The sequence below is a fragment of the Mesoplodon densirostris genome, chromosome 10, assembly GCF_025265405.1.
Source record: "Mesoplodon densirostris isolate mMesDen1 chromosome 10, mMesDen1 primary haplotype, whole genome shotgun sequence".
NCBI classification, from domain to species: Eukaryota; Metazoa; Chordata; class Mammalia; order Artiodactyla; family Ziphiidae; genus Mesoplodon; species Mesoplodon densirostris.
The window spans coordinates 110,209,552-110,236,147 of NC_082670.1; the positions used below are offsets into that span (position 1 = coordinate 110,209,552).

General features: G+C 59.8%; 1 protein-coding gene across 1 annotated transcript in view; it reads left to right on the forward strand.

The window, feature by feature from the left end:
* Window positions 1–3,236: 3,236 nt before the first annotated feature.
* The window catches only part of UROC1 (urocanate hydratase 1), a 31,179-nt gene continuing 7,819 nt past the window's right edge, over window positions 3,237–26,596 (forward strand). The window contains exons 1-17 of the mRNA XM_060110409.1: window positions 3,237–3,362; window positions 9,887–10,017; window positions 10,690–10,783; window positions 11,604–11,663; window positions 11,953–12,081; window positions 12,189–12,250; window positions 15,525–15,591; window positions 15,678–15,821; window positions 16,781–16,869; window positions 18,707–18,769; window positions 19,101–19,280; window positions 20,161–20,258; window positions 20,421–20,493; window positions 21,514–21,635; window positions 21,980–22,050; window positions 24,676–24,774; window positions 26,170–26,269. Of these exons, the coding sequence (XP_059966392.1) occupies window positions 3,237–3,362; window positions 9,887–10,017; window positions 10,690–10,783; window positions 11,604–11,663; window positions 11,953–12,081; window positions 12,189–12,250; window positions 15,525–15,591; window positions 15,678–15,821; window positions 16,781–16,869; window positions 18,707–18,769; window positions 19,101–19,280; window positions 20,161–20,258; window positions 20,421–20,493; window positions 21,514–21,635; window positions 21,980–22,050; window positions 24,676–24,774; window positions 26,170–26,269 (1,708 nt within the window). The remainder of the gene's footprint in view (window positions 3,363–9,886; window positions 10,018–10,689; window positions 10,784–11,603; window positions 11,664–11,952; window positions 12,082–12,188; window positions 12,251–15,524; window positions 15,592–15,677; window positions 15,822–16,780; window positions 16,870–18,706; window positions 18,770–19,100; window positions 19,281–20,160; window positions 20,259–20,420; window positions 20,494–21,513; window positions 21,636–21,979; window positions 22,051–24,675; window positions 24,775–26,169; window positions 26,270–26,596) is intronic.

Consider the following 26,596-nt stretch of genomic DNA (forward strand, 5'->3'; position numbering starts at 1 on the left):
CAGAGGGCGGTGTGCCGGGCCAGCCCCGGGACGTGCCAGCCGCAGAGGTGAGTAGGTGGCAAAAGCTGCAGAAGGAACAGCCCTTGCGGAGGCCCTGAGGTGCCCTGCTCGTAGCCGTTGCTAAGGAACAAACTGCCCTAAAATTTAGGCGGTAAACATTTCAATTTCGCTCACAATTTAGTGGGTGAGGAATTGGGGAAGGGGCTCGATTGGGTGCTTCTCACTGGGGATCTCATGCTGCTGCGTCAGACGGCAGCTGGGACCGGCCGACCCGATGGCTCCGTCACAGATGGGCAGACACCGCAGCACTCGCACTCCTCATGCCCCAAGTGGGGCCTGGCTCCGGGGGTCGCTCCCACCGAGCCTCAGGCTGCCTCCTGTTGCTTCCCCGGGAACCACTAGGACCGCCCCAGCCTCACTCAGAGAAGCACCCAAGCAAGGATTTGCCGGCATGTTTAAAACCACCAAGGGCGTCAAGATGCACGTGCTCCTTGAACGGGAAGCAGCAAGGGGGCTCTGAGGTGGACAAGGTGGATGGGAGGAGTCGGAGAGGCAGATAAGGAGGGCGTCCACGTCCCCAGCCCGTCGTGGGCCATGGTGTGGGCTGTTCTAACTGCCCCGCTGCCGATGGACTACAGGTTGGGGGGAGGGGGTGGGGAGGGAGGGAGGCTGGGCCAACTCTGGGAGAGGTGAGGGCTGTGGATCAGGGTGCGGTGGTCTCAGGGCCCCGGCTATACTGTGAAAGTAGAGGGGTCAGAGGTCAGGGTGCCTCAGAGAAGCCACCCAGGGCGGCAGAGTGGCTGGAGGGGAAGCAGGGACTAGGTTGGTGGTCCAGGGGACAGAGGTCCTGCCTGGCTCGAGAAGGCCTGATGGGCCTGCTGGTGACACGGCAGAGATTGGGGTCCAGTGTGGCCTGGGTGGTGGTACCAGGCGGGCAGGGCTGGGCTTTTGGTGCTGGTCGCCAGGTGCTAGGAAGAGAGGCTGGCCAGGACAGGAGTAGCGGCTGGGAGTGACGGGAGGGGAGACTGAGGCAGGCACTGGACGCTGAAGAGGACAGGCCACGGCCAGCACCAGGAGCCCCAGGCCTGAGGCCCAGGGAGGCACATGCTGAGGGCCTGCCTGCCTTTCTTTACTCCTTGTTAGTTTTAAAGTTTGTTTATTTGGTTTGTCCATGGAGCAAAATTCAAAAACTCCACAGTTCTCTTGAATTGAGGTGAAATCCAGGTACCATGAAATTACTCATTGAAAAGTGTACAATTTAGTGGCATTTAGTGCCCTGACAATGTGGAAAGTGCCAGTCTTACGGGGAAGGGTCTCCTTTCCTCCTGTTCTCTCCCAGTTCCTTGTGGATCCTTCAGAGACAGTTCGCGCCCACGTGTATACGTTTCCTTTGCTTTCTGTGCTGTTACATTGTTCTGTTCCTTGCTTTTTTGATAGTGGCAACAGTTAGGAAAATAATATCTTATCCGGTGCTGATTCTGTGCAGGCGCTGTTCTAAGACCTTCACGTGTGTTACCTCGTTTAATACTCATATCCCGTGAGGTAGCTACTGTTACTGCTTTCAGTTTACAGACCAGGAAACTGAGGCACAGAGAGGCTAAGGAACTGACCCAAGGACCTACAGCTCATGAGTGGTATAGCCAGGTTCCAGCTTACCATATTTAACATCTGTGAGATCCCAGTGCTTTTAAATAGCTTTTAGGGTGTTTAAAAATTAAAGTGTTTATTTGGGGATCCTTGTAGATTCACGTGCAGTTGTAAGAAATAGTAAGAGAGACCCGGGTGCCCTGGTCCCCCATGGTAGCGTCCTGCTGTCTGTAGCACGAGGTCACAACCAGGACACGGATACAGTCCCCCCTTCGGTTCGGGACAGTGGAAAATGTTTTTCATTGGGTGCAAACATTTAAAAATGAGATTTCACAAAAAGTGTTAGATTTGTGGCTTCTCTTGAGGCCTCGCCCAGAAGCAAATCCTGAGTGGAGGTCTCGGTACAGCCTGTCTGTTGGGGGCGTGGGATGGGGATACCCGCGGGGCAGCTCAGCCCACTCCTGCCAGGGGCTCCCCAGAGCTGCTCCCTCCACCCATGCCCTGCCGGGGCGAGGGCGCTGGGGTGTTTGCCCACGGCTGTCACTGCTCACCCTCCGAGGCACCCTCCCCGCCACGTAGACACAAGAGTACGCTCGCTGCCCGGCCAGAGATCCAGGAGGCCGAGGGGAGGCTGGAGCCAGACCCCTCGGCTCCAAGGGCCCAGATCCCAGCTCCACCAGGACTAGCTGTGTGGCCTTGGGCAGTTTCCACACCTATGAAACGGGACAGTGAGCCCCACAGGCCGGTGAGGGGACAGGGTGCCCTGGATGACGTGCGGTGCTCGAGGAATAAACATCGGGAAGCGTCAGCCATCCTGCTCTCGTGCCAAGGGCAGGCCCCGTGCTGGGCTCTCACCTAATGGCTGCGCGCCTCCCACCCCTTGTGTGGATTGGGACCTGGCCCGAGTCCGCAGGGCTGGCCTGCAGCTGAGCTGGGTTCACAGCCAGGTGTGTTGCCTCCCCGGGGCCCCCGGGATTCTAGGGGGCCCTCTTCCCGGCTGTGTGAGTGGCCCCTGGGCCTCAGGCACCCCGACCGGAGTGCGGGGCGAAGAAGCAGCACCTTCCCAGAGAGGCGCTCACGGGATGGGCCTCGCTGAGAGCCTGGGACGGAGCGGGGCAGCCTGCACCTCAGCGGGGGCTGAGGAGGGTGTAGCTGCCGCTGGCCGGGCTCCCGCCACCGCTGTCACCCAGGGGGCAGGGAGGAGGGATACGAGGGGCGCCACACTCTGTGCCGGGTCAGTGTCACGGGCCCCCCATCATCAAGACGCAAGCCCCACGTCGCCTGCCTGGTGTACCTCCCCCACGAGACAAAGCCGAACACGAGAGCGCTCCCCACGCTGTGTCCTAGAAAACACACCCCTCAGGGCCAGCACCCCACTAAAAGGACACACGGACCCTCACCCAGGCATCCCTGGCCTGGAGCCTGCCTCTCCCAGGGCACCGCCCCCAGGTCAACACTGCGTGCCGCCAGCGTGGGGGCCGCGACCCTATGACCTCCGACCTACGCACGGCTCCTTCCGGAGGCCCGGGGCCCAATGAGGGGCTGGAGGAGGTGGGCCTGGAGCCCGAGGACCCCGCCCAGCTGGACGTCGACTGCCGAGTCTCTGCGCGGCCCCCGCAAAGTGGACCTTCGCCTCGCCTCTGCCAGACATGTCCAGTTTCCAGGCGCTGTGCTCCGGCCTGCCCTTGCGGCCCCTCCCAGAGAACCGGGGACGCTGGGCCGGGGTGCCCCACGCCCCGGTCAGGACCCCCGGCCTCAGCCCCGCTGAGGAGCAGGTAAGAGGCTGGGCCCCCTCCTGCAGGGCCGTTTGCCCTCTGGGTGGTCCGGCTGGGCAGTGCCCACGTCCTGCTCTGAGCCGTGTGTGCCCGACTGCTTCACACCTAGTATCCCTCATTCTTTGCCCAGCGGCCGCCCTGGGGTGTAGGACTCCGGCCCTCATTTACTGATGAGGAGGGACCCTGGGGCTCACGACCACCCAGCCAGGAAGCGGGGGCCTGTGGCCGCCTCCAGCCCAGGAAGGCGAAGTGAGCACAGGAGCCCGACTGCAAGTCCTGCCGCAGCTTCCGGAGCCTGAGCCCCCAGGTGCCCCCTCCTGACCATGACACAGGTGTGCGCAGGCGGCTGGAATGAGGCAGGGAAAGAGCTTTCTCCTGTTTTCCTTTACTGAGGATGGCTTGACGACTTCAGGAGCCGTGGGGGAAAGTAGCAAATACAAGTGAGCGCAGAGATTAAAAGAGGGATCCCGCCGCCCGGACAGAGGCTGCCACCCTCCCAGGGCGGCCGTGGGAGGGGGGGCACAGGGCGTGCAAACTGGAGGGGCTGGCAGGCGGGTCAGGCGGGCTTTAGAGTTTCCACCCTGGTCACCTTCCTGCTGGACGCCAACGCCTCGACCTTTGGCGTGGGGACCCAGAGGGCTCTGCTGCCTGCGCATCCCAGGGGCCACCCTGATGGGCGGTGATGGGATCAGCTGAAGGGCGCGGGCCCGTGGAGTGGGGTGACATGCGTTCTGGGGAGTCTGAGCTGTGGAAGGGGCTGAATCTTCGGTGTGGGTGCCCGGGGCGTGCGGAGCCTGCAGCCTGCTGGTCCTGGGGGACAAGGAGACATAGGCGTATGGCTCTGTGCCCCTCCCCCTTCCTGCTGCTGTTTGGTCTTTGACCCGGGTTCTGCAATTCTCTGGGCGGTAGGAGGCCGCTCCGGGGGCTCTTGGTCGGGGCTGGTCACCAGAGAGACCAAGCCGTGGTTGCACGTTGGAACTTTCAACGTGAGGGGCGGGGAATGGAGTTAATGATCCATCATACCTACGCCTGCCACATCCCCCAGCTACAGAGTTGGCAGTGTCCGGGTTTGTGAACACGTGGAGGTGCCGGGGGCGCCTGTCCCCACCCCCGCCGAGGGTTGCTGCTCACCCGTACCCGTCATCACATCCTTCGTTATATTAAACCGGCGACCATGTTCCCCTGAGTTCTGTGAGCCATTCTGGCGAATTATTAAACCTGAGGAGGGGCGTGGGCTCCCCATTTCTAGCTGGTTGGTCAGGAGCACAGGCGACGATGGGACGTGTAATTGGCGTCTGAAGTGGGGCTGTCTCATGGGGCTGAGCCCTTAGCCTAGGGGTGGGCTCTGGGCGGACTGCGGTCCACAGTGTCCCGGCTGGACTGAAGTGTAGGACGCCAGCCGGGTGGCAGGAGCGGTAGGTGTTGGAGGGCCCACGCGTCCACTCCCTGCCGGGACCTGCGAGAGGATACGAGAGCTCCTCCTGGACAGGCCCAGACCCAGGGACGGCTTCCCCAGCGGCCGGCTTTACGCTTTCCTGTGGCTGGTTTTCTGTTTTATTTAAACGTCCCTTTGAATTTTGACATGAGCTATTTTTTTTTTAAAGGTGTTGGGGGTAGGAGTTTAGTAATTTATTTATTCATTTTTGCTCTGTTAGGTCTTCGTTTCTGTGCGAGGGCTTTCTCTAGTTGTGGCAAGCGGGGGCCACTCTTCATCGCGGTGCGCGGGCTTCTCGCTATCGCGGCCTCTCTTGTGGCGGAGCACAGGCTCCCGACGCGCAGGCTCAGTAGTTGTGGCTCACGGGCCTAGTTGCTCCGCGGCATGTGGGATCCTCCCAGACCAGGGCTCGAACCCGTGTCCCCTGCATTAGCAGGCAGATTCTCAACCATTGTGCCACCAGGGAAGCCCCTGACATAAGCTTTTAAAGGTAGTTTGAAGAGATAAATCAAATATTATAACGTTTTATAATCTCTTGGTGTCTCCTTCCAGACACTTTCTATGCGCACACAAGGTGTGTGTGTCCATCCTTCTTAAAAGCATAAGTGGAAGCTTTCCATACAGGCTGGTTTCTTTTGAGGCTGTTCCTTGTTGGTGCCTTTCGAGCTGCCCCATTGTTTGAACTGTTGTTGTTTTTCGTGGTTTGGATGAATGAAAGCATGCTCCAGTCTTTGTTCTTCTTTAAGTGGATTTCTCATGAAACGCAGAGGATGGTCTGGCTGTCGTGTTTCAGTCACTGTGGGACTGTAGTGCAGAGGGAGCATCTTGTCACATCCTGTTAGAAAGGTCCTCAGCATCCCCACTCCCCCACGTGCAGCTTCTCTTACCGATATTTCCCCAAAGCGTGCCCCACGCTCAGGGGTTGTGCTGGACCTGAGATCCCAGGTCTGAAGACTTCCCACCACTGCTGACCATAATGCTCAGCTTCTTGAGGGTGGGGTTCTGTGGGGCTCACTTCTGGGTCTTCAGTAATGCCAGAGCTGTTTGTTGAATGAGTGAACAAGACCATGTACTAAGTGCCCGAACCAACACCCTCCAAGAGTTCAGCGGGCAGGAGAAACCTAGGAAAGCTTCTTGGAGGAGGTGGTCTTGGCACCAGGGCCAAGGTTCCCAGACTTGGAGATCTGAGAGGCGAGGCATCTGGGACAGGAGGCAGTGAGCGGAGATGCAGAGACGGGCCTGTGCAAAGTAAGCTGGGGTGGACAAGGTCCCGCGTAGGCCCAGGCTGGGTGCCGACCTCAAGAGCCAGGCCCAGCCTGACTACTAGGGGGCCTGAATGCCCACCAGTGTGCACTGTGTCAGGAGCCCAGGAAGGTCTCGGAGCAGGAGTGTGAGTTGCTGCCTGGCATGCTGCCCACAGAGAGCGAGGGCTGGTGCAGAGCTCCTAGGGGGGCAGGTGGACAGGGGCCCGGCGTGGAGGCCATGAGTGTGCAGACGGTCGTCCTGGCAGCTGGCCCCCCGGTGGCCCATGTGTGCCAGGTGCCGGGTAAACAGCCCTGTGAGGTGGGGGCCATCTGCTCATTTTACAGAAGAGGAGGCTGAAGTTCAGAGAGGTGAGGTGTGCAGGCTGGAAAAGACAAGGGGAGGGCTTCTCCCCTCAGAGCCTCCTGAAGCACCAGCCCTGCTGCATCATCTTCCAGCCTCCAGAGGCTCCTGCATTCCTGGGCTCCTGGGCCCATCCTCTGTCCTCAAAGCTGGCAGTACAGCACATTGAAATCCCTCTTTCTCACTGAGCCTCCCCCCTCCTCTCAGAAGGACGCTTGTAATTACTAGGGCTGACCTGGATGGCAGGGTCATCTCGCATCTCAAAATCCTCCCGTCATCACATCTGCGAAGTCTCTTTTGCCAGGTAACATAACATATCCCGGGGAATAGGGTGTGGACATCTTTGGGGGCCATGATTCTGTCCCCCATCCCATCAGGCACCCAGAATTCTCCAGCCCAATGGCTGAACACGGGACTTTTATAAAATAATCCCATGACCCTAAGGGTACAGGCCACGGAGCTTGTCCGCTTCTTACGCCTGTGAGGTCAAGGTCGGGGAGATGGAGGTCTCTAGAATTCTGTCCAGTTTATGTGCCTTAGATACTTCTGATTTTGCCAGTAAGAGCCCACTGGTAACTGCGTTCTATGATTAACAGGCCACAGTCTCACCTGTGAAAATCCACGTGCTACACAGCAGACCCTCCAGGGCAGACTTGCCATGGAGCTCAGGCGATAGCACTGCAGCTTGAGCACCAGCTGAGCCCGGGGGTGCGTCCCCAAGGGTGGCCCCCACGGGCTCTTCCTGGCAGCCTTTGAAGTAAACTGAAGACCTTTTAACAAGCTGCAAAGCTGGGGAGGGGGAGAAGCAAGAACTGCCCCAGGCTCTGGCTTGTGTGTCTGTCTTTACAGGGACAGGAGGGCACAGCGCTGCACTGTGTGCTGGGCCGTGCGTGTTATCTCATTAGCCCTTCCAGCGACACGGCCAAGCTGGCGCCCCGAGAGATGCAGGAACAGGCGGGCGGCCTCCCGGGCTGGTCCAGCCGGTGCTTAGCAAGGCCGGGTAGGCTGCTGTGCCTGCCTTTCCGAGCTCATTGGGAAACCGTCCCGCCTCTCCACCTGGCCTGTCCTCATGGGGCCTCCTCTGCGGAGGCCGCCTTTCTTCCCCCCGGGGGCAGGTCACACGCCTGTCCAAGTTGCATTTTCTCGTCCTGACTCCGAGAACTGCCCCCATTCACAGCTTGGAGTATTGAATCCAGACCAGCAGAGCTGCTGCTTTTTTAATTGTTTCACTCAAGAAATAGTCACTGCAGCCCTGTTATGTAAATTCAGACACAGAAGATAAAGTTATTGAACAAAAGTATAATAGAAGACAACTTTGCTGAACTAGTAAAAATGTGAAATTTCAGATAAAAAGACAGTTTATCGTTGAAAGGACAAAAAGAAACCCCAATGTAGAATAGTCCGCATGAAGACATATCCGGGCTAATTTTCTGAATTTCAGGGATAAAGAGAAATTCACCAATCCTGAGATGGAAATTGTACACAAGGAGAAATAGCCCACCAGCTGTGAAGTGGGCTTAGGGGGTCGGAACTGGTATTCGTTAGAAAATTAAATAAAAGAAGCTACAGTTGGGTAGGATGTATTAGGGCCCGTGTAGTAAGGCCAAGCCTCCTGTGGAGTGTGTGTGGCTTTTGAAACTTTTCTGTAAATGTTCAGTTTCTCTTGGCGAGCTCTGATTAGAAGCTGTACACTGATAGAAAAAACCACCCAACCTCTGCTTCGAGGTATAACATGGACCCCAGAGGCCCAGGCCGAGGCGACCGGGCACAACCTCGAAGGGCCCAGCCCTCCTGACCTCTGGCGCACGCCTAGCCCTGCCTGCCCTTGAAGCCGTGTCCCTGGCCTTCTGCAGCATGTCCTTCCCATGCCGGCCTCTTCCCCTCCCGCCCTGCTGCTGCGTGGCTTGCACGTGCCTCCCCGAGGGTCCCGGACAGCAGCAGCAGCTGGGAACCCGTCAGAAGCGTGAGTCAGAGACGCTGCAGGCAGGCCCAGCCCTCTGGATGCGCCCGACCCTCTGGGTGATTCTCAAGTCTGCTGGAGTCTGAGCACCTCCTGTGGATGTATTTCTAGCCGCCTTTCAATTTTTCCAAGAGAGCAGGGATTACATGCCTTTATTCCACGTGGACCTTAAAGCGGGACTCGCTGTGCAAACCTTTGCAAGTTCCCGTCACTCCTGAGCTGGAGTTGGCCTTGGCTCCTTCCTGATCCACCCTCCGCCTCCTCTCTCCTCCCACCCCACGTGCCTCCAGGCCCCCAGTGACACCCTTGTCATGCTGTGCTGGACCTCAGGGCACACGGGACAGGCTGTCCTCCTCCTGGGCCTCTGCCCTCGGCTCCTGGCCGGGTCCCGGCTCTCTGTCTCCCGGGCTGGCCCTCCGCCCCGCCTGCCCACGTGCTGGTGTCCTCAGGGCCCAGGCCGGGGCCATAGGCTCTTCTCCTGTCACCTCTGCCCACCCGTCTTCTCTGAGGCTCACACTGCCTCCCCCTCGGTGGACCCGTGTCGAATGAATACGTTCACACCGGCTCCTCATCAGGCCCCCAAAGCAGTTCGTTCTCCAGGGTCAGCTGGTTGAAGGAATGGCCTCGACGTCCACCCCGACACAGGGTCGTCACCCCTCGCCCCCAGCCGCAGGCTCCTGCCGGGTGGTGGAGGGGGGGCGCTGTGAAGGGTCTGCCGGGCCCCTGGCCCTGCTTGAGCTCAGCGAGACTGATGGTTGGCAAGGAAACAACCAATGGTGAAGCGGCTGAAGACGCAAAGCCTGGCTGGGAGAGAAGCGTCGGGGTGCTGAGGGTCAAGACGGCAAGGTCAAGGCGGGCCCCCGAGGACGGGCGTCTGGACTGGGCCTTCGAGGAGGGGGCTCCCAGGGAGGCAGCTGGCACGGGGGCTGGGGCAGCGGGAAGGGAAGGGGCCAAGGCGCCGAGGCCGAACAGGAGCACGAGGGCCGCCTGCAGAAGGCTGACGGGTGCAGGAGTCGGGCCGCTCTCCACGGTGCGATGAGAAGGCTTAGGCACTTCTTCCTGCTCTTGGGTGCCTGTCCCCGGCTTCAGGCACTGCCCCGGGCCTCCCGGAGCTGTGTGCCGCCCGAGGCTACCGGCCACACTGGGTGCTGCTCCACACTTGCCCAAAGAGCCTCCGGCCCCGGCTTGTCAGTTTGCCCTCCTCTTGAGTCTGCACCTGCCGCCGTAGCCACAGGCCTCGGGGCAGCCCCTCTCTGGTCCTTGCCTTGGGTCAAACAGCCTGGTCCCCCGGTGAGCAAGAAGAGGGAGGGACTCGAGGGCTGCCGACGGGAAGCAGGAAGGGTAGTCAGGGAAGGCTTCCTGCAGGAGGCATCACGGTAGGCTGGCCTGGGGCGAGGACCAGGCAGTCTCCGGACGGGGCCCTGGGTTTCTGAGTGGAGCAGAGGCAAACCCAGGTGGGGAGATCTTGGCCTGGAGCCCGCGCCCCCTGCCATCCTCACCTCTTTCCCCTGCCCCCACCCCCAGCTGGCGCTGAGGAATGCCCTCCGGTACTTCCCCCCGGACACCCAGGAGCTGCTGGCCCCCGAGTTCGCCCAGGAGCTGCGACTGTATGGGCACATCTACATGTACCGCTTCTGCCCCGACATTGAAATGAAGTGAGTGCTGCGGGCACAGCTCCACAGGGGCCCAGAGTGGGAGGCTCCCTGGAGGGACCCTGCTGGGGGTCAGGACACAGTGAGGGGGAGGTCCAGGCTGTTCCCACTAGGAGGCCCATGGATGCATCTGCCCTGGGCCGGGCTTGGGGCTGCAGCCAGGTCCGGGCAGGAGGATGTGCCTTCCTCACCGGCCCCAGGAGGTGCTGCCCCTGCCCGGGTGTCACACTCTGAGCACCCTTGTTCTTGGAAACGCCAGAAGCGCAGACTGCCTGGAACGACCCCGCAAAGCAGGGGCCATGTGCCCCCGCTCCTGTCTGGGCCTGCTGGCCTGGCACCCACCGCAGAATTGGTACCCAGGAGCACTGATGGCCTGAAGGAAGGACGGATGAATCAAGTCCACCTGGAGGAGAGGCTTCAGCTTTGCTCTGAAGTCCGCTTTATCCCAGTTGGAGCCTGCCCACCGGGGAGGGACGGCGGCCTGGCTGGGAAGGGCCCGGCACAAAGCAGGAGGGCCTTTGGAACCACCTCCTGCTGGGAGTTCCAAGGCGCCTTCTGCGGGATGCCAGGGCTTGCTGTCCACCTCTGCGCCCAGCCCAGGCTGGGCCCAAGCTTTAGCAGGAAGGAAGCCTGTGCCGCCCATCGTCAGGCCTGGCAGCTGCACCCCCTTTGCAGGGCCTACCCAGTGGAGCAGTACCCCTGCCGGACGAGAGTGGCTGCAGCTATCATGCACATGATCATGAACAACCTGGACCCTGCCGTGGCCCAGGTAAAGGCCAGGAAACGGGGGCCGGGGGCCAGGGGCCAGCAGTGGAAACGGAATGGGAGAAACACATGAAATGCTCTCAAGCTTTTTATTGAGAAATAATGATAGATTTGAGGGAAGTTGCAAAGACAGTGCAGAGAGGACATCATCCCCTCTCCAGGGTGCCCCCAGCAGCTGCATCTTCGGTAACTACGGTGCAGCATCGGCACCAGGACACCAGCGTTGGTACCACAGGCACACGTGTAAGTTTACATTTTCTGATAGCCACATGCAAACTGAAAAGAAACAGATTTAATACTGTAGTTTGTCCCAATATATCCAAAATACTATCATTTAACATGTAATCATCAATATAAATATTTTGTAGTGTTTTTTTCCTACTAAATCTTTGAAACCAGGGGTATATTTTACCCCTAGAGCTTGTCAGACAGGCTGTGGCTCAAGTGCTCAGTGGCCACACATGCCTTTCCTGGCGTCCTTGAGTGCCAGTCTGTACCTCTGACACCCATATTCAAGGAAGGTTAGGCTTCGGGGGTCCCTGAGTATTTTACTTGAGGGTGAAAGCGTCCTAGGATGTGACCATTCCAGGTAGCGGCAGGAGCTTCCTCAGCCCCGGCCCCAGACCCAGCTCTGACGCTCACCGCAGGCTGAGCACTTACCCGCTCACGCGTGGGCCGCCGTCCCCGGGCCCTGCCCCTTCTGGCTCCTCCCCTGCCCCCCACTCGTCCCTCAGGGGCCGTCGGCCACCTGGCCCCTGAGCCCGGCGCAGGCAGGGCCCTCCCTTCCAGGCCCGCGTCTCAGACAGCGTCGTGTTCCTCCCCAGTTTCCCCAGGAGCTCGTGACCTACGGAGGAAACGGGCAGGTGTTCAGCAACTGGGCTCAGGTACGCTGGACTGTGTGGCCTGGCCCCGCCCTGACTCCAAGCCTTTCTTCCCCTGCGTCCTCTGGCCTGGAAGCACCTTACAGACCAGGCTCAGGACTCGGGCTCTGCCTCCCTGATGCCTGAGATCCCAGCCCTGGGGGCTACTTGGGGACGTCGGAGGTCCTGAGGGAGAGCCGCTGGAGGGTAGAGGGCTCCGGGCAGGACGGCTAGGGCCTGGGGGCGGGGGGGGACTTGGGGCTGGCGCAGGGCCCCCGCTCACAGAGCCCCCCGTGTGTCGCTCTCCCCGCAGTTCTGGCTGACGATGTCCTACTTGTCCCAGATAACAGAGGAGCAGACGCTGGTCATGTATAGCGGGCACCCCCTGGGCCTCTTCCCCAGCAGCCCCGGGGCCCCAAGGCTGGTCATCACCAACGGGATGGTGGGTCCCAGGGCAGCGGGGAGGGCCAGGTGCCTGCACACCCGCCCAGCCATCGTCCCCAAGGGCACGGCGCTGCCCCCGGCCCTCAGCCCAGACCTCTCGTGCAGGTCATTCCCAACTACTCCTCCAGGATGGAGTACGAGAAGCTCTTTGCCATGGGGGTTACAATGTAAGTGCTGTTTCACCTTATGTTATGGCCTTCGCCAGGCTTTATTACAAAACAACGTAGCAATAGTAACTACAACTTGGAAAAGCCCTCACAGTCAAAGCTCTATAGCACGGTTTCGCATTTATGTATTTCCTGCTAGTTTTCATAGATACGCCTACAATTTTCATATAGGTGTGAGCAAGTGAACGTACAGTTTGAATCCTACTTTTGCAACAATTTACTATCGGTTTCAAACATACAGAAAATTGACAGAATTAATAGGGAACACCAAGATTCTGTGATTAATACACTATTCAATTCACTAGATCTCCTGTCTGTCTGTCTATCCATCCCTATATCCACGATCATTTTTCTGATGCGTCTCAAAGTAAGCTGCAAATATTGTTGCCTGGAATTCAGTATTTGTCCATAATTTTTTTTCTTTTTTAATGTTTATTTATTTATTTGGCTCCGTTGGGTCTTAGTTGCAACATGCAGTATCTTTAGTTGCGGCATGAAGACTTTCTTAGTGGCAGCATGTGGGCTTCTTAGTTGCGGCATGCGTGTGGAATCTAGTTCCCTGACAAGGGATCCAACTGGGACCCCTGCATTGGGAGCACGGAGTCTTAGCCACTGGACCGCCAGGGAGGTCCCCACAGTTTTTTTGGTCTTGAAGTGGAATTTACATGTCACGAATGCACAAACACACACATCACGTGCTCCGTTCTGTGAGCTCTGACGATGCGTGTGTCTGTGCAGCCCCTGAGCACGCTGTCACATGAACACTCCAATTGGAGGTGTTCCCTCAGGTGTTGTAGAAGGAGCCACAGTGAGAAGGGAACCTCCTCCCGCCCAGACGCCCCAATTCACAGCGTCTCCTGTGTCCTGCCCGACATCCCGTGTGTGTGCGGACGCTCGGCGGGGGTGACTCGACAGCCAGGGACAGCGCCCTCTGCACCTGTCCCCGCCTCGGGATTCGGGCTGACTTGCTCGGTTTCACCAGCAGTGCTCAGTTGCGCTGTTATTTATTTAGCTCACTTGACACCTGGTTTGGGTTGTTCCCGGTGTTCTGGGAATGTAAAGAATGCAACAGGACATCCCTGATCTGCACGTGTTTGTGGGTCTCTGGGAGCGGTGCGCTGGCATCGTAGCACGTAAAGTGTGAGCAAGTCTGCCATGCTGGTGGCCAACCCGCTGGGCCTCAGGCTGATAGCCTATGAATGATTGTAATCATGGCTGCCGCCACTTGTTGTAGGATTTACAGAAGCCTCTGAGCTAGGGGCCCTTATTAACCCATTTTGTGGAGGAAGAAACTGAGGCTCAGAAACCCAATTACCTTTTTCCTTCATCATAAGTAGTTATTGTTATTATATAATAAGTTGCTGTTACTATTAGTTATTATGAGGCCTGACGACCTCTTCTGTACCAGTGGGAGCAGAGGGATAGTCGGCATCCTGAGTGTGGCCGTGGACCAGCCCCTGTGCTCCTGTCCTGCAGGCTCAGGAGAGAAGTTTAAAAGGGCAGAGCTGCAGAGTCAGACCTGGTCTGGCTGCCCCTGAGTGCTGAGCCCAGGCGCTGCGAGCAGTTGACCAAAGTCAAGATGCAAATCACCATAGAGGTGGGAAGGGGTTACCTGTATAAGGAATCTGAGAACTGCTGACCAGGGCAAAGCCTTTTCACCATCAGGCTGACAAAAATGGAACTGGTCCCCTCTGTGGTGGGGGGTACGTGGGGGAACAGGCAACCAGAGGCTGGGGTGTCAAGGTCTATACAGCAAGGCTGGGGGAGCGGGAGGGCCACATCCAGTGACTGCGGTCAAAGTCCCAAATGGAGACAACTCTGACCCCATGATTTTACCCCCAAGAGTGATCTCAGGACCAGCAGCAGTGGATCGCGTGAGACAAAGGACGGAATCAGAAGGACTCAAAATCGGTTCCCAGCCCTGCCGTGTGTCCCTGTGCGACCTTGGAACTCAGATCCTATCTGTAAAGGCGACATGGGTGGCGGCCACCAGGGAGCACACCCTGCGGTGGGGTCTGATGCTTTCACCCGCCTCCCTGGTAGATATTTATCATATCAGCATGATTCTCTGACGTCCTGTCATATTCACACAAACTTGCAAGGCAAAGGTCATGACTCCCCATTTTTTGGAAGAGGAAGCAGAGGTTCTAATGGTCCAGTGCTTTGTCCCAGTTATGGGACAGGCTTGGCATTCAGATCTGCGAGAATCAGGATCCACCCTGATCCAGAGGAGAGAACGTCCAGAAAGTGGCTGGGGGACAGCAGCCTCGAGGGTCTCCTGATGTCAGTGGTCCTCAGGGAAGAGTAAAACTAAGGCAACAGCAAAATTTCCCAAAACATTGCCAACAACTCAGATGTTGGATAATTATCATCTGATGCAAACAGGAGTGCTTATGCCCTGCTGGTGACAGTCACTCTGGAATGTGATGCTATTAGTATTTTAAATGTTTGCACTGATGCCCTGGCACCCCATTCCTGGATTCTACCCTGGAGGGCACGGCAGGGCCAGGGAGGTCACTTACTGCAGCCTTGTCCTGTGGCCCAGCCGAGCCACCCGCCTGACCAATAGGGAGAGGGGACATCCTGTGACCTCTGACGGGGTTGACTGTGGAGCCACGAAAGGTCTGCGGGTGCTGACATGGAAAGGCCCCTATAGACCTTGTGTCTGGGGGAAACACAGCTCCAGAAACAGTGACTACAGGACAAGGCCATTTATGTAAATGGCAGTGACCGCTCACACAAAACTAACGCCGTTCGCTGGACTCGGCCCTGCATGCAGCACGCGAGTCTCAGGTGTCCCCTGACGGCTGGCAGAGCTCCCCTGCCCGGCCCCGGTGAAGGCGTCTGGACGTCCCGGGACTGGAATCCCGCAGGCTGTCCGGATTCGGGGTGTTGCCGGGAGGCCGCGGCCCTTTCCGCCCTGTGTTCCCCCGGCCCCGGGTCTCCTCCTGCAGGAGCGGCTCAGCTCCCCCAGCTTTGGCCACCACGGGAAGGCGTGGTGACTCACCCTCACCTGGAGGTGCTGGGTCATGTCCGCTCTTGTCCGTGTGGCTAAATGTTTCCCGGTGATTTGACTACAGTTTTTAAGAGAATGAAAGCTGTCTGTGCACGGTCTGAGGGGGACCAGAAGTGGGGAACTGTGGCCTTTTCTAGAGCTTTCTTTTGTCTCTGAAGGAGAAGGCAGTGCTGCACTTGGGGTGATGACAGTGCGTTCTAGGCCGTGTGCAGTGGGGCGCCAGGCACCGGCTCACCCCGCTTCCCCCTCTGTGGGCAGGTACGGCCAGATGACGGCGGGCAGCTACTGCTACATTGGTCCCCAAGGCATCGTCCACGGCACAGTGGTGAGAGACAGGCCACGCCTGCCCACGGGCCTGGGGGTGGACAAGCTGGTGTGGATCGATCGTGAACCCGAGGGCTTGCCCTGCAGCTCACCATCCTGAATGCCGGGCGGCGCTACCTGGGCGTCCAGGACCTGGCCGGGAAGGTCTTTGTCACCTCCGGGCTCGGCGGGATGAGTGGGGCTCAGGCCAAAGCTGCCGTCATCGTGGGCTGCGTCGGCGTGATTGCGGAGGTGAGCTGGTGGGAACGCCTCCCCGCCCTCCTCCAGAGCCCCCCACCCCCGCCTGCCCCCTCTTCTCTCGCCCTCACCCCCCAAGCCTCCCAGCCTGGGTCCCCAGGGCAGCGAACGCCCCTGCCTTCCAAGTGCCCATCACCTGCCAGGGCCAGAGCCTGCCTACACTCTGCCGTGAAACCACCACCCTGAAGCCTGGCTTCCCTTGCCCCCGGGCCCTGGAGTACAGCCTGTGAATAAGTGAGCCAGGCTCCCCCATAGCGGACAGAGCGCTGGGTCGGGGGAGAGCCGGGGAGAGCGCAGGAGCCTTCCCTCTGGCTCTGGGTTCCTCCGGCAGGAAGAGAGGAAGGGAGCGGCAGAGGAGGGGCGGCCGTGAGGAAAGCATGGGGGCGTGTGCCCGTGGGGTCTGCACTTGGCCGACAGTAAGCCTGTGACACGCACAGGTGCACTTGTTAGGAGAAAACCCAACGAGAGCAGCTTACACAAAGAGGGTTTTATTTTTCTCATGTAACCAGCAGGGCTGGCATTGGCTCAGCAGCTCAATGTCAGGGTCAACATCTCTAGATTCTCTTGGGCTTCCCTCGTGCACACACACGTGGCTGCCCCAGCGCCAGCCATCCCATCTACATCCAAGGCAGGGAAAAGGACAAGTGCCAGCTATGGCTGACTCTCTTTCAGCAGGAAAATAATGCCTTAGAAACTCCTTCTTTTACTTCATCGGTCAGTATGGGATCACACGGACGTTCTTATGCACAAGGGAGGCTGGAAGCGGTGGGAGGGCGGCTGTGATTAGGTAGGATGTGATTCATCCCCTGGGGCCGAGCACAGCGTCACCCTGAGCAAAATCCAGGTGTGCTGATGCAAGACAGGAGGGGGAGTAAGTGCTGACAGCAGCTCGTAGGGTCTGCCTGGCCCTGTCGGGAAAGGGGGTGATCTACACCCGTGCCTCGTGGTCCCAGGTGGATGGAGCGGCCCTCGTGAAACGCCACAAGCAAGGCTGGCTGATGGAAGTGACCGACAGCTTGGACCGCTGCATTGAAAGACTCAGGTACAGTGTCCGGCTCGGGGGGAGACCGGGCTGGGACCTTCTAAATTTCTGCTTCTCGCTGGTCCCTTCCACAAGCGTGGGGGAAGCCCGTGTGCATCGTGGTGCCCATACACATGGTCTAACAGACTTCAGTAGTTTTCTCGGTGACCCTGACGCTCGGCCACAGTTTTGCAAAGAGCATGTCTTGCGTTTCTCCCCATGGAGCCTCAGTGCCCAGCCCGGAGCCTGGCGCACAGTAGGTGGTGCTCGGATCTGCTCAGCCCCTGGGAGGTGGAGCTTCTCAACAGGACCCCGTCAGGTTCTGCAAGGCCCGTCCTCCTCCCCAAGGGGGCCACGGCGGGTCCTGTGGCGCTGGGCCCCTCCCCGCTGCATGCCGTCTCCTCAGCTATCTCAGTGGGGACGGGGCAGGGCTTCCCTGGAGGCCGCTGATCAGGCGCCCTTTTCGAAGCATCCTCTCAACGAATTTGCTCTGCAGAACTGAGCCCCGTGTGGGGAGTTCGCCTCTGTACAGGGGGCTCCACCTGCTGCAATTAGACTCGCCCAAGCTCTCCACGGGGCTTATGTAAAAATGTTCAAAGACACACAGAGTGTGAGGAATATTCCCATTACCAGGACTGGATACTTTTTGGACATGGATCTTTGAAAACTGGCAGAAAACGCTCCGTTAATCACAGGAGAAGTTCCAGCCTCCTGGTGTGGCCTGAAGGGTCCCGCCTGATCTGGCTCCGATCCCAGGGGTGCATCTGGAGCACACGTGCCCACTCGCACACCCGCACATACAAACAGTCGCACGCTCACACACACTTTCAACCACTGTGACATTTCTGTCATGTCTAAATATCCCTTTTCCGTCTGCTGGCTCCCTCTTGTCACACAGTTTGGGTGCTTAATTCCACGGTCACACGTATGAACACACACGCAGTCCAAATCAGTGTAACAAATGCCTTAAGCAGCCGTCTGGTCACATTTCTGCTCCCCGAGATGCAGAGATGCAGATGGGAATGGTGACCCTCCCATGTCTTTGGGGCTTTCGTGTTTTCAAATCTTCTGTTTCCCCCAAATATGCTTTCATTTTTTGTCCTTTTATTTTTCCAAGTAATGTTTGTTTATTTATTTATTATTATTATTTTTGCTGCATCGGGCCTTTGTTGCTGCGTGCGGACTTTCTCTAGTTGCAGCGAACGGGGGCTACTCTTCATTGCAGTACGCAGGCTTCTCATTGCAGTGGCTTCTCTCTGTTGCCAAGCACGAGCTCTAGGTGTGCGGGCTTCAGTAATTGTGGCTCGCAGGCTCAGTAGTTGTGGCTCACGGGCTCTAGAGCGCAGGCTCAGTAGTTGTGGTACGTGGGCTTAGCTGCTCTGCGGCATGTGGGATCTTCCTGGCCAGGGATGGAACCCCTGTCACCCGCATTGGCAGGCGGATTCTTAACCACTGCGCCACCAGGGAAGCCCCGCAAATAATGTTTAGAGTCATCTTTAGGGACACCTGCAACTTAAGGGTCGCCTTGAGTGAGCTCTACACAGACCCCTGTTAGAGTCCTCGCAGCAACAGCCCTAATTCTGCTAATCGAAGTCTACACCTTGGGGTGGGGAGGGATTGACACCTTTGCCAGCCAGTCCTCCCAAGGGCATTCAAGTCTGCTATTCCCCTCAGGCCTGGGTCCTCAGAAGACACACCTCATGGGTCCCTGCATCTCAGGCCTAGGCTCACACATGCTGCTTTGGGTGTCTCCTGGGCCTTCTGCATCCCCACCAGCTTGGGGCCTGTGTGTTGGGGTGGGTAGCCGTGGGCAGGTGCGATGGGGCCGTCTGTGCTGCCCTGCCCTTGCCCCTTCCAGGGAAGCGAGGAAGAGGAAGGAGGCCCTCAGCCTTGGATACCATGGCAATGTGGTGGATCTTTGGTAAGTGGGGGGAGTTGGCAGCCTTGGGGACACCGGGTGAGCCCCCCCAGCCAAGGTCCCGGGCCAGTTGCTCCCAGGACACAAGGCTTCCAGTGTCAGCTTGCGGCTTTGCTCTCAACCTTCATGGCCCGGATCCTGGCCGAGCTCACGGCAGCCTTTGCCCCGCCAGGCAGCCCTCCCGCCAGGGATCTTTCCAGAGGGAAAGCAGGATGAGCCTCCATGCATGACTACTGGGCATGTGGGCTGGGAAACGCTGCGTGCCCCCCTGGCTGGACCCTGAGCTCGGGCCCCGGCACTGCCTGCCCTGCCCTGACCACCTGAGTCTCCCCAGGGAGCGCCTGGTCCGTGAACTGGACACGACAGGGGAGCTTTTGGTGGACCTGGGGTCAGACCAGACGTCCTGCCACAACCCGTTCAACGGTGGCTACTACCCCGTGCAGCTGGGCTTCGCAGAGGCCCAGAGCCTCATGGCCTCCGACCCTGCTGCCTTCAAAGCCCTGGTCCAGGAAAGGTGATGCAGGTCCCAGGGCTGCTCGGGGGAGGGATGGGGGCACACATGGCCTGCAGGAACTTTGGACTGGGAGGCTCTGGCCTCTGCCCAATTCTCCTGGGGCAGCTGTGTGGCCTCGGGCAAGACCCTTAACCTCTCTGGGCCTCGGTCTCTTCCTCTGTCACACGGGGTCATGGGCTCCCTGGCCTGTGGGTATGTTGGGGACAGACTGGGGTGACATTTGCAAAACACTGGGGGCAGCTTCCAGCACGTGTGAGTGCTGAGCAGATGCTGGTGGAGGGGAGCCTGAGGCGCTTCTGCAAGGGGCAGTTGCTTATTCAGCACTGAGTCTGGCCCCGGCGCCGGGCTGGCTGGCTGACGACCCGACCCGTAGGCGCTAATTTAGGGGCTGCCTGCAGGGTCCTGAAAGGTGGGGGGACCTGAGGAGCCAGCAGGGACGGGGGCTTCCAGGAAGGAGGTGCTGGGGAAGGAGCCAGCAGGGGGTGGAGCCAGCAGGGGTGGGGTCAGGTGGGTGGAGCCAGGAGGGGTGGGGTCAGCAGGGGTGGAGCCAGGAGGGTGGAACCAGGAGGGGTGGAGCCAGTCAGGGGTGGTGTCAGCAGGGGGTGGAGCCAGGAGGGGTGGGGTCAGCAGGGGGTGGAGCCAGGAGAGGTGGAGCCAGGAGGGGTGGGATCAGGTGGGGTGGAACCAGGAGGGGTGGAGCCAGTCAGGGTGGGGTCAGCAGGAGGTGGAGCCAGGAGGGGTGGGATCAGCTGGGGTGGAGCCAGGAGGAGTGGGGTCAGCTGGGGGAAGACTCAGCAGGGAGGTGGGGCTCGTGGGGTTCGGCTGCGGTTACAGCCCTGGCGGGCAGCGCTGAGCTGACCACTGGCCACACCTCTCGCAGCCTGAGGAGGCACGTCTCGGCCATCAACAGGCTGGCCCAGGAGAACTTCTTCTTTTGGGACTATGGCAACGCCTTCCTCCTGGAGGCCCAGAGAGCAGGTGAGAGAGAAAGGAGGGGGGTCCCCTCTCTGCAGGCCTCGCGGGCGGGGCAGTGTGGCCGGCGGATTGGCTCCACGTGTCCCTTCTGGAAGCTGGCCCTGCCAGGGCCTTGGTCTCGCTGGGCCTCGGTTCCTCCAGGTGATGCTGGGTCTCTGCGCACAGGGGCTGACGTGGGGAAGACGGGCGCCAACAGGACGGAGTTCCGCTACCCCTCGTACGTCCAGCACATTATGGGGTGAGTGGTGGCCCCTTCCAGCGTCTGTCCTAGACATGCAGGTCTGAAGATCTCCTCCTCTCCCCACTGCTCGGGCCACGTGCTAAGGCCTACATTCGGCCCCAAGTGGTCACGGCACCGGCTCACGGGCTTTCCACCCCAAAATGCAGGGGGAAAGGAGCTGGAAATGAGAGACCCTGTGCAGGGCCTAAGGGAGAGAACAGGATCGGTCACGCCCGAGCCCCGAGTGGGCGGCTGAGGGCCTGATTCCTGCAACCCGTGTGCTTTCCTGGCCACGTGGGCCGGAACAAGCTGGGACCAGGGAGCGGCCGGAGGGAGAGGACAGGGTGGAGTTCGGGCCTGAGCCGCTGGGGTCGGGTGGGGTGGGGAGCAGCCCCAGATCTGCGCCGGAAGGGACCCCCGGGGGGCGAGAGAGGCCCGCGTCCTTCTGAGGTTCATTGTGGGAGGGGAGGGGCCAGAGTTGGGCCAGGGCCACTGGGGTGTCCCCAGGGGGCAGTGGAAAGGGAGCCCCGCAGGGGCTGGGTGGGCGCGTGAGCCCAGGGAGGCCCCTGCATTCCTCTGCCTGGAGTCCCCTTGGAAGGTCAGCCTACTTAAAGCAGATTTGGCTTTAAGTTTACTGTGTGTCCCAATATTTAGTTTCAGTTGCCTGGTTTCCAGGTTGTCTCCAACAGCAATTTAAGGAATTTCTGCTTGTCTGTGTCCCAGCTCCCTGCTCCTGCAGCCAGAGGTGGTACATCTCTGAGAGGGGTACCGGGAGCTGGGGGAGAGGACACCGAGGGGACAGAGTGGGGTGGGGGAAGTCACCGTCCAGTTCGTGGCTCAGGGGCTTCCGGCAGCAATTGTGGACACCGACGCCCCACTCACTACACAGGCCCCCACGAACCACCGCCTGGCGCACGGCCCTCACCTCCTCAGTTCTGGAGCCCCTGCGGCCTCGCCGACCATGGACCATGGTGACCCCAGCCAGGGGGTGCAGCCAGCCTGGGAAGCCTCCAGGTGACGAGCCTTTTGCCCTTGCAGGGACATATTCTCCCAGGGATTTGGGCCTTTCCGCTGGGTGTGCACATCCGGGGACCCACAGGACCTGGTGGTCACGGATCAGCTGGCCACGTCAGTGCTGGAGGAGGCCATTGCTGGTGGAGGTGAGGCTGTTGGTCGGAGATGCTGGCGGACGGGTGACCCCCAGAGGCTCTGATAGACACCTGCCTGGTGGTGCTGGGCAGCCTGGACACACGGTCCCCTGCCTGGCCCCGTTGATGGTGCTCTGGCTTCCTGTAGCTGCCCCTGTGTCCATCTGCACCGTCCCCTCGTGTCCAGGCCCCTCTGCGTCTCCGTGTCACAGCTCCTCCAGGCCATCTGTGGCTCCGTCTGTGGACACAGACAGGTGCCTCTGCCCTGCAGCCTTCGCGAGGGAGGGTCTGTGCCGCCCCCCACCGTGGGGCAGGGGCTCCCCGTGCCTGTGACACCCTTTCCCCTCTCCCTGCAGTGAATCCAGCTGTGGAGCAGCAGTACATGGACAACATCCGCTGGATCCGGGAGGCCTCCCAGCACCGGCTGGTGAGGGCTCAGCCTGGCGGGGGCAGGGTGGACAGCTGGACTGTGCCCGGGGTGAGGTGCTGCTTGCCACCTGGGCCAATTCGGTGATGTCCCCACTGGCCACCTCACCCAGGGGCCGCTGGACAGAGAAGCCCAGGACCTTCCAGAAGGGGGCCTGGGCTCCGGGGCAGGCTCCCCTCACTCCCCTGCTGGGCCCTGGAGCCAGGTCTCCCGGCTCCCCCGCTGTGTGGCCTGGGGTGAGTGGCTTGGCCTCTCTCAGCCTCCCGTACCATCTGCACGGTGGGGATGCTGGAGGCGGCGCGTGCCCCCTGGCTGTGGCGTGGGGCTTGGAGCAGGCCCTCTGACGCTCTGCGGTGCCAGGGCTGGGGGGACGGGCGTTTCTGTGACTGTGAGAGTGACCACCAGTCGGATGACTCGAGGTGGGGACTGGTCTACCCGGCCCCGTCAGAAGGGTGTCTCTGACGAGCTGACTTCTGGACTCAGGTCTCAGTGGGGTTGGGGGCTGGGTGGGGGGAGTGACAGTGGGGGAAGCAGAGGGGTCAGGCAGTGCACAGGCCTGAGGAGACAGCCAACCGGATGCACCAGGGCAAAGTGAGAAATGGGCGTGTGGGTCACAGGCCTTTGGCCACAGACCCTGATGGCCGGATGCAGCCACCACGTCTGGACCAGTGGGTCCTTGGCCTGGGCTTCAGCCAGGCCTGCCCCGAGCTCTGAGCCCCGTCTCCTGGGCTTCCTGGTCCAGCCCTGTCCTCCCAGGCTGCCGCTACCTCTGGGCTGTGGTCACAAATGCGTTTCTCCACAAAAGCCTTTATGCCAGCCACCTGGAACCTGAGACGCCCACGGCTGTCGCTGTTGGACTTGAGGGCATGGGCCCGGGAGGGTGGGGCAAGAGGTGGAGATGGGGGCCCGTCCAGGGAGGCCCAGAGAGGGGGGGCACGACCACTGAGAAGGGGCCGGAAGGGATGCAGGGCTGAGGGTGGGTGGGCGGCCAGCTGGACGCCGCCCCAAGCCTGCGAGCGGGACCCTCTCTTTGTGTTTGAGTTAAAGTTACTTGGACATTATGTCTTTCCCCCTTGTTTCAGCTTGCGCTCCCCCCTCCCTCCATCCCTCCCCCCACACTCCCTCCCTCCGTCCCTCGTCTCCTGATAGCTGGTGATCACAGAAGGTTGTCCTTTTAACAGTTTAATTATTTCTTCTAACGTACACTCTTGACAAAGCTGGCAATACTGTGTCAGTTCCTCGCATTTTCTGTTTCTGGATCCAGGAAATCTGAAAGGTTGCCCTGCTGGTTTATGGTACAGTTTTTCCTAAAGGGTTTGAGGCAGCTGGCGCAAATAAAGTAAGGCCTTTGGGTGGAAAGCAGGAGGCCGGGGAAGCCACTGGCTGACCGAGAGGCTGGCATGCGCGGGCCTCCTGTGGACGCCCCCCACCCACGCTTCACCCCATCCCTGGGCGGCTGAGGGAAACACCTGCACCCCCTTTGGAGGGTCCAGGGTTTCTCAGTCTCAGCACTGCTGACATTTGGGGCCAGATGAATTTTTGATTGTGGTAAATACACATAACATAAAATTTACCATTTGAACCATTTTTAAGGTACAACTCAGTGGCATTAAGCACATACACACTGTTGAACAACCATCACCACCGTCATCTCCAGAACTTTCTCAGCTTCCCCAGCTGAAACTCTGTCCCCGTCAGACACTAACTCCCTCTCCCCTCCCCTGTCCTTTTGCGTCTGGCTTATTTCAGTGAGCACACGTCCTCGAGGTTCATCCCTGTTGTCACATGTCAGGATTTCCTTCCTTTTTAAGCTGAATCACATTCCCTGTGTGTATGGACCACACCTTGTCTATCCATCACCGGCCGTGGACACTGGGTTGCTTTGCCCTCTTGGCTACTGTGAATGATGCTGCTATGAACGTGGGCGCTCATACCTCTTCGAGTGCCTGGGGGCTGGATATTCTTGGTCACGGGGACCATAGTCCAGCAGCGTCCCTACCCATGCCAGCAGCACCCAAAATGTCCACAGTCGTCCCCAGATGTCTCCCGGCTGAGAGCCAGTGTGCTAACAGCGACTGCTGTGCTATAGCAGTAACAACGCTAACGTGAACAGTGGTGCATTTTCGGGAGCCTTTGTTTCCCGCAGTGACCGCCCCCCGGCTCCAGAGGGGCTGCCTCCTGGTGGCGGTGCGCAGGGGCTCAGCCTCCCCAGCCTGTTTCCTCACCTGTGAAACGGGGCCTGTGATGAGCACAGTAGCGTCTTCCTCACAGACTCACTAAGGAGATTCTGGGTGCCAAGCTGGAGCAAGGCAGACACATCAAAACCGCCTTTTGGGGTGCTGGGGTTACTCTGGTTGGAAGGGTCGAGCGGGGTGACGCCCACAAGAGGTGACATCCCCGGAGACAGGCGAGTCAGGGTCCCGGAGGCCCCTGGGGGTTAACCCTGCGGGGATGGGCCAGGAGGGACATCTGGGGGCCCGGACTGCACGTGGACACGCGGGGCAGGACGTGCGTGCTGGACTCTAGAGCTATCACTCGCCTCCCTGGAGGCGGCCGTCTGACTGCTGGTGGACGTGTCCCCCGAGCCTCCCCCACATCAGTCAGCTCTCACCCTTCTCTCTGCAGGTGGTGGGCTCCCAGGCCAGGATCCTGTACTCGGACCAGAAAGGCCGTGTGGCCATCGCCGTGGCCTTCAACCAAGCCATCGCCCGTGGGAAGATCAAGGTGGGCTGTCCTGTGCTTGGGCGGGGCTCCCCCACCTCCCCACCAGGCCAGCCCAGGCCCGGGCGGGAGGAGGCCCATCCTCAAACCCAGGCTGTGACGACCCGGTCCCTGCTGTGTGACTTTGGGCAGTCAGGGGCCCCCTCTGAACCTCTTATCAGAAAAGAGGCTCCCGTAACCTCAAAACGTGGCTTTCCCACGAGTGTTTCATGTGGCTTTGTTAATTGTCCCTTTCAAACCGTGACAACCTTCCCTGCTTTTCCCCATTTCCCTCCTGGTCAGCCCTGCCCACCTCGCTCGGTGCATGTGCACTTCCTGCTATGGTGCTGCAGTGCTGGCAGGGCAGGGACAGCGCCTTAGTCCTCCCTTCCCGCCCTCCTTCCCTCTTCCCTCCCTCCTTCCCTCCTTCCCTCCTCCTCCCTCTTTCCCTCCCCTCCCTCCCCCTCCCCCTCCCTCTTTCCCTCCCCCTTCCCTCCCCCTCCCCTTCCCTCCCTCCCTCCCCTTCCCTCCCCCTTCCCGTTCCCCCTTCCCTCCCCCTTCCCTCCCCTTCCCTCCCCCTTTCCCTCCCCCTTCCCTCCCCCTCCCCTTCCCCCTTCCCTCCCCCTTCCTTCCGTCCTCCCCTTCCCTCCCCCTTCCTCCCCCTTCCCTTCCTCCCTCCCCTCCCCCCTCCCCCTGTCTCTCCTTCCCCCCCACTCCTTCCTAAGCGCCTCCTGGTGCCAGCCTTGCGGCAACACTGCTGTGCAGAGGACAAGGTAGACAGGGTCCTGCCTGGTGCTGGTGGAGGGACACTTGGACATGCAGGCAAAGGTATCGATTCAGGGGATCTCAGTGGTGCCGAGCTATGTGAATAAAGTGAGTGAGGTGACATGCGGGGCAACAGGTCAGGGTGGCCTTCTGCCTTGCAGACGCAGAGCAGAGGCCCGAGTATCCAGAAGGTGCCGGAATACTGCACAGGTGGTTCAGGGCAGAGGTGAAGACGGGGAGCATACTTGGCCTGTTCAAGGGCAGGGCAGCTCCTCGGACACTGAACCCGTGAAACCCCGAGACCTCTAGTGCCGTCGAAACACCAGGCTGTCCCTTACAGCCCTGTGACATCGGGGAGGTGTCCTGTCCTCTCTAGGCCTCAGTTTTCCTCTCTGTAAAGTGGGTGTGATGACAGTGTGGGTGGGGTTGAGGAGACTCGGAACCAGCGCCTGGAGAGCACACGGGGCTCCGGGCGGCTGGAAAGTGGGTCTCTGAGCAGCCATGGGGGCAACAGAAACCCTGTGCTTCCTCCCGCCAGAGGTCTGCTTTTCAGGGGAATCCGAAGGGCGTCGGGTGTGCCCTGTCCCTTGATCTCTGCCCTGTGCTGGGCAGTGGACACTGGTAGCTGACCTCTTGTGTCCTCCCACACTGCAGGCACCAGTGGTCCTGAGCCGAGACCACCATGATGTAAGCGGCACAGACAGCCCGTTTAGGGAGACCTCCAACATTTGCGATGGCTCTGCCTTCTGTGCAGGTGAGGAACACAACAAACTTAAACTTTTTCTCTGTTGGATTTTATTTAACAATCAAGTGATTCGTTCAGTCGGTTGTGGTGTTGCAAAAAAGGTGCTGGCATCTGAGAGGCATGGCACGGGGTGACCAGCCCAGGATGGAGGGGTCCTGGGATGCGGGCTCAGTTGTAAACCAGGGCGGGTGCCAGGTGGACCAGCTAGGTGGATGCCCAGGACCTGGGTGCACTTGGCCCCGACCCTTGCTGGTGATCTTCAGAAGGTGCTCACCTCCTGTGGCCCGCGTTCAGGGAGGGACTGCTGCTGCTGCAGCCACCGTGATTGTTACTGTC